General features: G+C 60.3%; 2 protein-coding genes across 8 annotated transcripts in view; both read left to right on the top strand.

The window, feature by feature from the left end:
- The first annotated feature begins 1,375 nt into the window (after positions 1-1,375).
- Positions 1,376-5,281, top strand: SMIM33 (small integral membrane protein 33). 7 transcript variants are annotated; one of them, XM_083798796.1, is made up of 3 exons: positions 1,376-1,577; positions 2,408-2,514; positions 3,421-5,281. In XM_083798796.1, exon 3 carries the CDS (start codon positions 3,598-3,600, stop codon positions 4,018-4,020), a length of 423 nt encoding a protein of 140 aa, XP_083654922.1. In that variant the 5' UTR covers positions 1,376-1,577; positions 2,408-2,514; positions 3,421-3,597; the 3' UTR covers positions 4,021-5,281. The 7 variants fall into 7 exon arrangements, with proteins under 7 accessions (XP_083654922.1, XP_083654921.1, XP_083654920.1 ...); XM_083798795.1 differs by having other exon boundaries at positions 2,408-2,602; XM_083798794.1 differs by having other exon boundaries at positions 2,408-2,687.
- A 2,991-nt stretch (positions 5,282-8,272) lies between these two features.
- PCDH12 (protocadherin 12) overlaps positions 8,273-12,809 on the top strand; it is a gene marked incomplete at its 3' end in the record, with an annotated part of 10,593 nt that continues 6,056 nt past the window's right edge. The window contains exon 1 of the mRNA XM_083798748.1: positions 8,273-12,459. Coding sequence (XP_083654874.1) covers positions 9,592-12,459 — 2,868 coding nt within the window. The 5' untranslated portion in view covers positions 8,273-9,591. The remainder of the gene's footprint in view (positions 12,460-12,809) is intronic.

The following is a 12,809-nucleotide window of genomic DNA, read 5'->3' as shown; positions in this document are numbered from 1 at the left end:
CTGCTCCATGTCAGTCGTGAGGGCTGCGCTGGTCTGGAGGAGCTGGTCATCCCCTGAGAGGGGATTTCTTAAAATCCCTGAGTGGGGTTTGGAAGTACCTGATCCTGGTGGGGCTGGGCTATCTCACAGCCCGTGCTGCCACGTCTGCCAAGCCCTTGTCCTGTTCCTCCCTGTGCAGCTCCAGCAAGTGCGGGCACCAGGACTGTTGGTTTCGGGATGCTGCTTTTTGGGTAGCAGCAGCATCCTTCCCCACAGGACGTACTGCACGAGACAGGCTTAGACTGACCCTAATCCCGTTCTTTGATCAAACTGGAAAATTGGCTTGGTCCTGCCCCCATCCAGCCCTGCTCACCAGGGGACTTGGGATGTTCAGCTTCTTGGCCCCGACTTTGTGATGGGTTGCGCACCTGTCTGCACATTCTGTCTGTCCCCTGCTGGCATAGCTTGAGCTTCACAGGTAATAACTGCCCCATGCTGGATGTGAGTGGGTGTTTGTGGGGGAAACGGGTCTTAGAGTCTCCACGTGGGAAGGGCTTCAGCGCCCGCCTGTCTTAGAGGATCCCTGCAGGACTCTGGGGGACAAATCCAGAGGAAGGTGGTGTTACAGTGTCAGGAATTTACGCAGCATTGGCCCCTGTGCCCTCTGCACCACTGTGGCACCCAGAGCGGGTGTGTGGTCAGCAGAGTCCCAGCTGGGGCTGACTGGTCAGACTGGGAGCTCTGCTGCCCGTGCCTGTCCCTGTTGGCTGCTCCTCCCTGCCTCAGACTCTTCAAAGGCTGCGCTGCCCCTCTTTGTGCTAGGCAAGATGCAGAGCCCTTTGTTTCCTTACAAAAAGCCTTGTTATAGGGGAAATGGGTTTGTTTCCCTTTGGCAGCCCAGGGGAGGCTGGATCAGGGGGGGCAGGTGTTTGGGGGAGCGCAGGGTTTGCACCTCCTGCCCTGGGCTGTTCCGTGCTCAGCCCTGTGGGTCCAGAGCTCTGCTCTCTGCACTGGGACAACGCAGATTTCCAACACATCCCTTGCGTCTGTCCCCCATCCAGAACAGCCCTCGTCCTCCAGAAGACTGCCCCGAGCCATGTCAGGCATGCCGAGCCCAGCTGGGGACACCATAATGCAAACTAAAAGCAGCCAACATAGGATCACAGAATCGTAGAACTGCTCGGGTTGGAAGGCACCTTAAAGATCACCCAATCCCAACCCCCCTGCCACATGGCAGGGATACCACCCACTAGATCAGGTTGCCCAAGGCCTCATCCAACCTGATTTTGATCATCTTGATCATCTCACAGCAGATTTTCCTTTCACAAAACCTCTGTTAGCAGCCTCCCCCCCCCCACCATTGTTTTCTCTTGCACAGATGTGATGCTCAGAGATTACGCTGTAGATTAAGGTTTTACTGAATCCTGAAACGAGCGCAAATTCCCAGAAGCAGCAGCTCTAACGTGCAGCCAAATCTCTGCTGGAAGCTCGCTCGGCTGGATGGGGGGCGAAGTGTTTCCCACCCTGTCCCCGCAGTGTACAGGAAAGATGGAGCACGAATATTCACCCAGGCTGGTTTGCTGAGAGGCAGCCTCCAGGTAGGAGCAGTTTTGTTCTGGGATAGGAAGGGGGGGAGGTGGTGTTTCATAATGGATTTGCAGAGATAAAGCTCCAAGGATCCATCTTTTCTGCACTGTGACGTGCTGGGGGTCAAGCCCGGTGGCGTGGTCAGACTGCACGGTGTCCCCAGGCCTGGGGACAGCACCCACCTGCATGGGAGGGTGAATGCTGCCCGGCTCGGGGGCACCCCTGGAGCCTTGCTTCCATGGTCCTTGAGATCTCTGCACCCCAGACTGGGATTAGCAGCACCAGCACATCCGTGAAGCGCTCAGATCTTACAGCGTTCACGTGGCTGGTGCTGGCAGAGCGCAGCGGGCTCCTCGGCTGCCTCACGGCGGAGGGAAGCGTGCTCACCCGCACCTCACCCGCCCGGCGGGGCACGGCGCCCTGCCTCCTGCGCGCCCGGAGGAGACGTTCCCCGTCCTGCCGCGGTGGGTGCTGCTGGTGTGCTGCGTGTCTCTGGAGCATGGTGTGAGCTTCGGAACAGCAGCGGCGTGGGCTCACCCTGCTGCTGGCGATAGCGGGGCTGACACGGTCCTGCTGCAGAAGGCAGCCTTGGGGCTGCATCACCTCTCAGGGCGAGGAGCCTGCCAGCTCACGGGGCTGTGTGGATGGGCTTTGCCGGGTTGTGCAAACAGCTCACGCACAGAAGGGTGATTTTTACACCGATTTCTAAGTGCAGTAATATTTAAGGGCAAGTCGGCGAAAGGAGGGAGGTTTCCTGGAGCTGGAAAGCTGGGGGCTGTGCATGTGCCTCTGGAGGGGCGGTGGGTGCTCTCGCCCTGAACAAAAGGCGCTTGTCTTGCAGCCGAGGAGCGCAGTGCGGCGAGAGGAGAGTTTCCTGCCGGTGCGCCTGTGTGTCCCCGCGTGGGGCAGCGAGGGAGAGGCGGTGGCGCTGATGTGGCACTGCGCTAGGTAAGGCAGCACCTCGTGCGTGTGTGGGATGAGCAGGCGCTTCCTCCTCCGCGCGGGGAGTCCCAGGCATGACGTGGCAGCCTCCGAGGTGAGTCCGGCTGTGCCAACACCCTGCCAGCCCCCGCAGCACCTTCCTGGAGGCTTCTCTGCTGGTCCTGCCCTCCCTGCTGGAGGTGATGATTCTCCCGGAGCAGGGACACCCAGGTACCCCCGCGGGGCTTTCTTCCTTTCCCTCCTGCTGCTTCCTGCTCCCAGCTCTCTGCTGTGCCTGCTCCTGTGGGGTTTCACGTCTGGCCTGACTTGCAGATGTTTTGGCAGGGTTGGGCCTCCCAGGGAGCTCCCCAGGGGGTTTGGTCTTGGATTAGCACCGTGGGGCTGGGGGGAAGAGGGGAGGGTGGGGGTGTCCCTTCCGGGGGCTCCTGGTCCCCATCACCAGTGGCAGTGGGCCCGGGACAAGGGGACGCAGGACGCTGCCCCTGGCTGTTCTCTGTTGTCTGCCTGGTTGGACGTGTCCAGGGCACCATCACTGCAACCCCAGATGTGACCGTCAAAATTTATCCTGTCTGTTGAGCCCGAGGGAGGGAGCGCGCAGGGGACCGTCCCATTCCCTGGCAGCAGGTGGGGGCTGTGCTTCTGCCTGCAGAAAGCACTCGCTCAGAGCTGTCCCATCACACTGAGCACTTGGGGAGCAGCAAAGGATAGGTTTTGGTTGTGTTCAGGCTTGTTAAACCCCCTGGGCGCTGCTGCTTGCTGTCCCAGGGTGTGTGGGCAGGCTCCTGCCCTCCTGTGGGACACTCGGGCAGGATGAGCATTCATCCTGGCCATTCCCAGCCCAGAGCTGCACATTGCTCAGGAGGGTTTGCTAAATGCCCAGAGTCCTTATCTCATGCTGAATCTTTTCCCTAGATCCAGAGGAAAGTGCATCCAGAGCCTTCTTCCAAGTCTCCAAGGCTGGAGAGCTGCAAGTACAGTGACAGCGGGAGCCGCCGAAACGAGGGCAGGAGACAAGGACATCAGACAGCCCCCGTTCAGTGACAACCCCTTTCCATCCCGCGTTTCTGTCCCAGCTCAGCTTTCTCAGCCATGAACGTCTCCGTGCTCGGCAGCCAGCTGAGACACCCCGAGCCCCAGGACGTGGCCGCCTTCACTCCCGTCTCTGTCGTTAGGAGCATGACGAAGAAATCTGACGCCCTGCCCATGATCTCAATGATCGTGGCCATCTTTGTCCTCTTGGCCATCTTCATCATCGTCGTGGTGCACTATGGCCCTCATCTCCGCACCATCCAGATCACTCTTTACCACGAGCCCATGCCGCAGGACTTGGACGACGGGGTGCACCTCACGGACTGGAAGAAGCTGGGCTCCCAGAAGAAGCCTCCTGCCCAGCCTGGCCAGTGGGAGCCGGGCGGTGTGGCCACAGCCGGCCTGAGCTGCCAGTGCTCCTGCAGGCACCACCTCCCCTGCAGGAGCGCCGAGCCCAACGTCATCGAGATCACCTACCTGTGAAAATAGGGACTGGGACGATGGCTGATTGCAGGAACCACCCCAGGATCGTGTCTGTCTCCAGGGGCCTGAGTGTCACTGCAGTGACCCATCGGCAGCCCCTGAACATCCAGACCCGTGTCCCTCTTGCAGTGCACAGCTCCAGCCAGGCAATGACACCATTATTTGGCTGCACCAAGCAAAAGCTGAGTCCCCAGCCCAGGCTCTGGGACTGTGTCAGCCTACGTGGGACAGCCTTAGCATTTTTCTTGCCCTGGTTTCACCCACAGGCTGTCCCACGCTGCCTGGAGTGCCCAGGAGAACCATCTCGGTCCCTGCTCTGGGAGCGCTGACTTTACCCTCAGCCCCTTGGCAGGAGCTGGAAGTTGCCTGGTCTGGAGTTGCTTTCTGGATTAAGGATGTTTCCACATGCACAGTGCCCCCATTATTCTGATGGCGTGGCACAGAAAAACCTCCAGTCCCTTTTGCCCTCCATGCCACGGCCCCTTTTCCTCTGCTGGAGAGCTGGACTCTGTCCTCCCTCCTGCCGGCCCTGGAGAGGGCTCAGCCTGCTGTGACAGACAGCCTGCAGCATCCCTGTGCACCACGACAGGGCGTGGAGACCTGAGGGCATCTTCATCGTCCCCACTGCTATCTGCTGTCCCTGTACCAGGAAAAGCCCCGTGCTCTGCTCGGGGGCCCAGGACCAGCACTGTTGGGATGGATGTTGGTGTGTCTCGGTCACCCTGGGCAGGTACAGGTACAGAGGGAGCAGATGGAGGGGTGAAACATCACCCTTGGCCCCGCAGGGTGACAGCAGACTGTGGTGTCCTGTTCGGCTCTGGGAGCCTTCCTGCTGCTGGAGGTGCGAGGCATCTCTTTGGGCAAGAAACTGGTCACAGCTTCTCCTCACTCGGTGAAAAATGTATGTCAAAGCCTGGCTTCAGTGCGTGGGCTCACAGGCAGTCCCTGGGGAGGGAACAAACCTCTGGGATCACCCTCAAGGATTTGTTCCGCTGAGTAGTCCCAGAAGTCAAACACAGCTCCCACCTCTCCCCTTGCCATGCCAGCACAGCAAAGCCAGATCTGTGCCCATCCCAAGCTGCATCCTCGGCACAGATCCCTCTGGGCACTGAAGGACAAGAACCGGGGGCTTTCACCCCGTCCTCCAGGTGCTGACCTGGCAGGAGCTCCGGCTTCCTCCAGCTCACTTAATTCCAGCTTGTTCTCTCACTTGCTTTAAAGTAGCAGTTGGACTTGCTGGAAAATGGTGGTGTTTATAAATAAATATAATTTATATTATATGTTGTTGTTGTTGTTTTCTGTTCTGATTTTATTCCATTTGTTTTCTGGAGGGTATAATGCATTTCCAGCTTTCCCACGCCTACGTGGATAAGGTGTGGATATCGTCTGAGCTGGAAACCACTGAGTGTCCCCTCCCTTTGTATGTCAACACACGCTTTAGAGAATGGCAACACAGTGCTTATTTTTCAATTTATACATCTGTAATTAACAATACCTGAGGAGCTAATGACCTTCCAGGGACATCTCTTTAAATGATGTCAGTAGGTTGTGGTAGTCCTGGTGCTCACCTGCATCAGGGGTGAGGAGCAGGTGACGAGATCAAGAAAATCCTTCCCAGTGGCCACAAGATTTACACTGAGGTTACGCCGTGAGCTGAGGTGGTGTCACCCATCCAGGGCCCATCGCTGCGTCAGCGCCCAGCTTTCGTGGTTTTGTCCTTGGGGAGCAGGGAACGGCTTTGTTGAAGTCTTTGATTGGAGAAACGGGAGCTTTTGTCACGGCTCCCACCGAAGGACAACTGCAGCGCCCAAACACTGTGTCTGCGAAGATCGAGAATCACTTGAATATTAATAAGGAGGAAGATAAAATGGATAATTATTACTAAAACTCATCGATTTGCAGCCGCTCAGGACTTGTGAAGATCTGATTTATCTTACAGCGTGCTTTGGCCTAGATCTATCACTTGTGCAGCTGAGGAGCTGGGGAACCCCCACCTTTTCCAAATGCTTTGCTGGTGTTTAGGTATTTCAAGCTGTCAGGCTAAAAGCAAACAGAACTGGCAGCGGAACAGGGGAGCTGATGGGGCTCAGTTTTCTCCTGTGCTCATCCTGGGCTCAGATCCCCCAGTCCAGCCCAGCAGCCCCTTTCTCCTGTATGGCCTTGTGCTGGGAAGATCTAGCATTGAAGTTCTGGCCTTCAGGATTTTTTTTTTTTCTGGGAATTTCATTTGCAAACAGGTATTTATGTGTAACTTTTTGAAATACAGGGGGAACTAGAGAAGAGTTAAAAATTACTGTAGGACTCAATAACAAACGAGCAACAATCTTTTGCCAGTTTTCTTCTCCAGAAGGACACCAACGGTTATACTTTAACCCAGCCCCTCATTTCTTTCTCCTACACCATAAAAAGCCACTTTTACAGATTCTCCTCTTTTTTCTTTGGCCAGCTCAGCCGTTACCTGCCTATAGACCTGCTTGTTGTAGTGCAAGAACTTATAAAGCACGTCGGGGTTCTCAGGCGGCGGAAGCTGTGCATGCAAATCATCCGAACATCATTACTCTCTGTTCAAACACCGAGCTTGCTCCAATTTGTTCTGCTTCTAACTTTCTTCCCCTCCTTAATAATCTTTTTAGGAGCGCAGAGCAGCAGCAATTCTCCTTATCTCTGCGCAGGGGAGCTCCGGGAGCACCCTGGCTGAGCCTGTGCACTTAGCCACCGGCTGCGCTTCGCAGAGCCGGCGTCTCATTAGCGATTGCCCGCTCCTCCTGCAATTTCCCTCCTAACTGGGGCGTCCACCCCGTGCAGGGGGAGCCCCTGCATGCCCCGCCGAGGCTGGCCGCTCCCGGGGCCGTGGCGGGTTCGCAGCCCGCCGGCAGCGCAGCGCGGAGCAGCAGTGGGCTCTGGCGGCGGCTGCGCGCCCTGCAGGCAGCGCCCGGTGTCCCTGTCCCCCCCGGCCCCTCCCGTCTCTCCCGTCCCCAGCCCCGGTGGCACCGCAGCTGGGGGCAGCCTGGCTTGGGATGGGCCCGGTCTGGGGCTTCCCTGGGACGAGGCTGCGGGGAGAGGCGGTGAAGCCTGCTCCAGGAGGGATGCGAGAAGCTGGGGTCCCGAGCGAGCCAGCCCGAAGCAGACGCAATGGGAGTGGGAGGCTCGGGCGGGTGGCGTGTGGCCGTCCCTTGCCGGTCTCCTTCTGCTTTTAGGGGGAAGGTGGGCTCGTGGAAAGGCAGAGCCCCCCGAGGGCCGCCCGGCTCCCACGGGGTGCGAGGGGAAATCGCCTCCTTGCCCCGAGAAAGGTCCCCGGGAGCAGCCATGCATTTATTTGCCCCGTCCTTGCAGCCGTCCTGCACGCACAACGCCCCGGGTGTGGAGCCAGCGTCCCACCTCGGGGTGTGCCCCATCGCTGGTGGCCTCCCTGGCCTCAGGCGTTTCCCCCCCCCCAGCAGAGCAGAGAGAACAAGTCCTGCTTCCCTGCATGGCCCCCGGGATAAGGTGAAGCCCCGAGCATCCTAGCGAGGCTGAATCTGGGGACCTCTTTAGCTGTGTTCGTTCTGAACTCTCCTTTGATTGATGTTATTTCTAAACTCCTCTCTTCTGATGTTATCTTTCACTATGATGGGAAACTTTCTTTTCCCTTTTCATTTCCGCTTCCTTAGGAGAAAAATGAATCATGTGTCTGACCCCGGCCTTTTACCTGCCTCCCTCCCACCACGCCGGAGCTGGGCGGACCCCTCCTGCGGGCTGTGCGTGACCGCAGGTGCCTACAGCCAGGGAGCTGGGGAAAACCAGCTTCTGAGCTCTTTCCTGGTGATCTGGTGGAACTGGACCTGCTGGGTGATTTCTGCACGTCGGAAACGTGCTGAGCTGGTGGCTGCCCAGAGAAGGCTTCACCCCGGGGCAAGAAACCTGGGCAGGAATTAACGAGACAACGTCCAGCACCTCGCGACAGCCTCTGTGCACCACGTACAGCTTGTGGCCCGCAGCCACCACCGCCCAAGCCCCAAACAGCAAATATTTGGAAGCTGCCGTGGAGCCTGAATGAATGTGGTCAGGCTGGGCTCTGCCATGTGGCGTGGGTGCAGCTCTGGGGGGTCGGGGTCCCCCTGGGGGCCCCATGGCTGTGGTTTGCTGAGCCTGGAGGGCTCAGAGGGGGAGCTTCAGAGCAGCTGGGTTTTTGCACCAGCAAATGGCATTTGTGCCTGCTTTGGGCACCACCAGCATTGCGCAGTAACTGAGCGCAGCCGGTGCTCTTTGTGGGCTCTGAATGGAAGGCCGTGGGGCAGCCAGGCTCCCAGGGGAGAAGGCTGGAGCCTGGAGACACAACGCAGGCTGCGGAGGTCTCGGAGCACCTGCAAGCTGGGAACCTGCCTGCGTGCGGACAGGAAGGAAAAGCGGGAGGAAAACTCTTCCATTGTTAGCACCAGTTCTTATTTTACTGGCGGTGCTCCCGGCACGTCTTGGCTTATCCCCCATTTTTCTTCACTATTTTTGTTTGCAATCTTTTGCTTGCCTTCCTCCAAGACACGGCCGGCGTGGTTTGCAGCCCAGCAATGCTTTGGCAGCGTCCTGCAGCCCCACCTCTGCTGACGTCCCCACGGGCCAGGGTCATGGCAGGGGCTTGTTCCTGAGGCCATGGAGGTCCTGAAGCCCCCAGCAGGAAGCCGCCCCCTCCCTGCCGCCCACCCAGAGCCACGTGGGGGCTGTGGGACGTCCGCTCCTCCCGTGCCCAAGAGCATCCCTGTGGCAGAGCCTGTGGCTTTGCCTCCTTTAGCCGAGGAGGAAGCCACCGCACAAAGAAGGGAAATGACCCGGCAAAGGTCACCTGGGGCTGGGGCTGAGCCCAGGACCAGCATCGTGAGGTCCTGGTGCCACAGCTGAGCTGTGCCAGAGCAGGACGGGTGTGGGTTTTTGTGTGCGAGTGGCACCAAATGTCACCCTGAGTGCCCAGGGGAAAACTGAGCAGGGTTGCATTCAAGAGCCACACGCTGAAAAATGCAGCGTGGGCACATCGTCCTTGAAACCGACAGCAAAAGGCAGTGTGAGGACTGGGGGTTGCAGGCTGGATTTGGAGAAAATTAAAACAGATCAGGGTAAGTCAGAAACCTGATGGCATGGGGAAGAAGCCTTTAGGGTGATGCAGGAGCAGAAGGCCATCATCGCTTCTGAAGCTTCCTGAAGCTCGCGCGTGGGTTTGGCTGGATGTAATGCACCGCGTGTTTTGCAGGTGACCGCAGCGGTGGTCCCCACAGGCTGGAAGCGAAGCACATCCCCACACCTCGCCGGGCCGGGCGGCGTGCTGCCCTGCGAGCCCCCACCCCACAAGCATTGTGCCGACCCGGGCCTCCCTTTTCCTGTAGGTGGGGTTTCCATAGGAAGCACGGCTGGTCCACCTCCCGCTGCCGGACACCGCTCCCGGGCCGCGGTGGTGGCAGTCCCTCTGCTCCCCGCCGCGGCGTCCCAGCCCGCGATGCTCCGCTGCCCGTCCTGGGGTGATGGCAGGGCCGGGGGCAGCCTCCGGACCTCCGTGCTCTTCTTGCTCCTTTCCAGCTGGTGAGTGGCGTTCGGCAACGGGAGAAGATGCTGCGGCTTCGTGCATGCCCTGAGGTCCGTTCAGGGATGCAGAGGCAGCTGGGGAAGCCCATGCCTGCCAGCCGGAGCGGCGGGGCTGTGGGCATCGTCAGCGGGCTGCTGCTGCTGGGTCGCTCTGCTCTGCAGCTCCCGGCCTTCTGGTGGTACCTCTTCCTCTCCGCTGACGCTCAGGAGGTGGCCACGTTCACAGTGCAATACCGGCTATACGAAGAGGTGCCGGAGGGCACGGTGATAGGGACATTGGCTGAGCACTTTGAGTGGGGCGAGAGCGGCGAAACGGAGGAAAATTTCCGTCTGCTGCAGAGCCCCAGGGGGTTCCCGCTGCACGTGGGGAGCGGGGATGGTGAGCTGAGCACGGCCGGGCAGGTGGACAGGGAGCAGCTGTGCCGGCACGGCGATCCCTGCTGGGTCTCCTTCGATGTGCTGGCCGCCCGGCAGCTGGCTCTGATCCACGTGGAGGTCCAAGTGCTGGACATCAACGACAACGCGCCCCGCTTCCCCACACCCGAGCTGGAGCTGGAGATGTCGGAGAGTGCATCGCTGCGGACGCGCATCCCGCTGGACCGAGCCTTGGATGCTGATGCTGGCCCCAACGCACACTGCTCCTACACGCTGTCCCCCAGCGAGCACTTTGCGCTGGATGTCGTCTCCAGCTCCGATGGCACAAAGCACGCCGAGCTCGTCATGGTTAAAGAGGTGGACCGGGAGCTGCACTCCTCCTTCGACCTCGTGCTGACGGCTGCTGACCATGGGGAGCCACCGCAGTCGGGTACTGCTTTAATTAAAGTCATCGTCCTCGACTCCAACGATAACAGCCCCGTGTTCGCAGAGAGCTCTTTGGTGGTTGAGGTTCGGGAGGATGCTCCGCCCGGGACCCTCCTGGTGACGGTCACAGCCACCGACCCTGACCAGGGTCCCAACGGGGAGATCGAGTACAGCCTCAGCAAGCACGCGCCCCCGGAGGTGCTGAGTGCCTTCGGCATTGATGCCCGCACGGGCAGCGTGGTCCTGAAGCGCCCGCTGGACTATGAGGAGACCCACGCCTACGAGCTGGACGTGCAGGCCAGGGACCTGGGTGCCAACCCCATCCCGGCGCACTGCAAGATCCTGGTCCAAGTGCTGGACGTCAACGACAATGCGCCCGACGTCCACGTCACCTGGGCGGCGCAGGCGCCCGTGCTCTCAGAAGCTGTCCCCAAAGACAGCTTCGTGGCCCTGGTGACGGCCAGTGACCCCGATTCGGGGAACAACGGGCGGGTGCATTGCTCCCTGAGCCCTGGGGACGAGCACTTCAGGCTGAAGAGGACCAACAGCCACAGCTACCTGCTGATGACCAGCGCCGCGCTGGACAGGGAGCTGCGCGCCGAGTACAACCTGACGCTGGTGGCGCGGGACCAGGGCGAGCGCTCCTTGGCCGTGCTGAAGCACCTCACCATCTGCATCAGCGATGTCAACGACAACGCCCCCTCCTTTGAGAGGGCCACCTACGAGAGCGCTGTGAAGGAGAACAGCGAAGCGCCGACCTCCTTGCTCACCGTCCACGCCACCGACCCTGACCTGGGTTTCAATGGGAAGATCACCTACAGCATCCAGGACGCCTCAGTTTCAGGTCTGGTCTCCATCGACCCCACCACCGGGGAGGTTTTTGCCCTCCAAGCTTTTGATTACGAGCAGATGAGCAGCCTGGAGTTCTTGGTGACCGCAGAGGATGGCGGCCACCCCAGGCTGGCCTCCAACGTCTCTGTCCAGCTGGCTGTGCTTGACCAGAATGACAATGCGCCCGTTGTCACCGAGCCGGCGCTGGTGGGTGGCGCGGCCACGCTATCCGTCCTGGTCGGCACCGAGACAGGGTGCATCTGGGTGACCCCTGGGAACGGGAGCACCCTGGGGACAGCGGTGGCCAATGCCACGCCGGTGTCATGCTCCGACACTCCCCTCCTCTTCACCGTGGTGGCCAGGGATGGAGACTCCGGTCCCAATGGGGTTCTGAGGTTTGACCTCATGGGCGGGAATGGCGCTGGGCTCTTCGTGCTGGACCCACTCTCAGGGCAGCTCTTCCTCAACACCACCAATGCCACCAGCCTCGCCGGCACCCGGTGGGACCTGGCCATCAGGGTGAGCGATGGTGGGGACGAGCCCCTGCACACCCAGGCACGGGTGCGCTTGCTCTTCCGACGCCACGGGGCTTTCTCCAAAATCTCTGCCTGGGAGCCGGGGCGGCTGAGCCCGCCCGTGGTGGCTGTCATCTGCTTGGCTGCTCTCTTGGGTGGGTGCCTCCTCTTTTCGGCTTTAACCCTGTCCCTGCGCAGCAAGGAGAAGAAGGACGGCATGGCCTACAACTGCAGGGTGGCGGAGGACGCCCACAGGCAGCAGCAGCTGAAGAAGCCGCCCCGGCAGATCCAGAAGGCCGACATCCACCTGGTCCCGGCGCTGCGGGGCCGGCCCCGGGGCGCTGAGCCCCTCCAGCCCTGCCCAGAGGGCTCCCCGCAGCCTCCCATCCACCTCACCCCCACTCTCTACAGGACCCTGAGAAACCAGAGGACCTCAAAGGACTCGGACGAGGAGCAAGGAATGTTCAACCTCGCCATCATGCAGCGCCGGCCCTGCCAGCCCCACAGACCCAAAAATGCATCCGTGAGCCCCCCAGACGTCCTGCCACATGGTGAAGGCTCGGAGAAGCCACTGCTGGGAGAGTCCCCGCTGTCCCCACCCCAGCCAGCGGGCACCGCGCCGCAGGGACCGGGGCAGCCCCCGCCCCACCAGCACATCCTCAGGAGCCTGGTCCGGCTCTCGCTGGTGGCCCTGGCGGAGCAGAGCCCCAACGGGGAGTTCGCCATGGAGTCGGCCCCGGTGCAGGTAGGAGATTCTCCACGTCTTGCTGGAGGTGTGGAAACCCCCAGAATCTTGCCTAACCCTGGGGGTGGGCTGGGAACATGCAGGGGATGGTAGGGGTCTCCAGATGCCCACCAGGACATGCAGGGAGCTGGGGTGGAGGGCACCGGGCATGGGGAGGAGGGGACAACCACATGTACCAGGGGCAGGGGCACAAGGGAAGCTCGGGGCTAGGTGAGCTGCTCGGTGCCTTGTTTTCCCCCGCGTGGGGATGCCGAACCATCTGCAGGAGGAGGAAACGCTATAAAAAGGTGGTGCGGTTCGGAGGGGACATCCTGGCAGGAAGCAGCTTGAGCGGTGTTTGCAGGGCTCAA

The sequence above is a fragment of the Anser anser genome (assembly GCF_964211835.1).
Source record: "Anser anser genome assembly, chromosome: 14".
NCBI classification, from domain to species: domain Eukaryota; kingdom Metazoa; phylum Chordata; class Aves; order Anseriformes; family Anatidae; genus Anser; species Anser anser.
The sequence above is the reverse complement of the archived record's forward strand: the minus strand, read 5'-3'. Positions and strand labels throughout refer to the sequence as shown.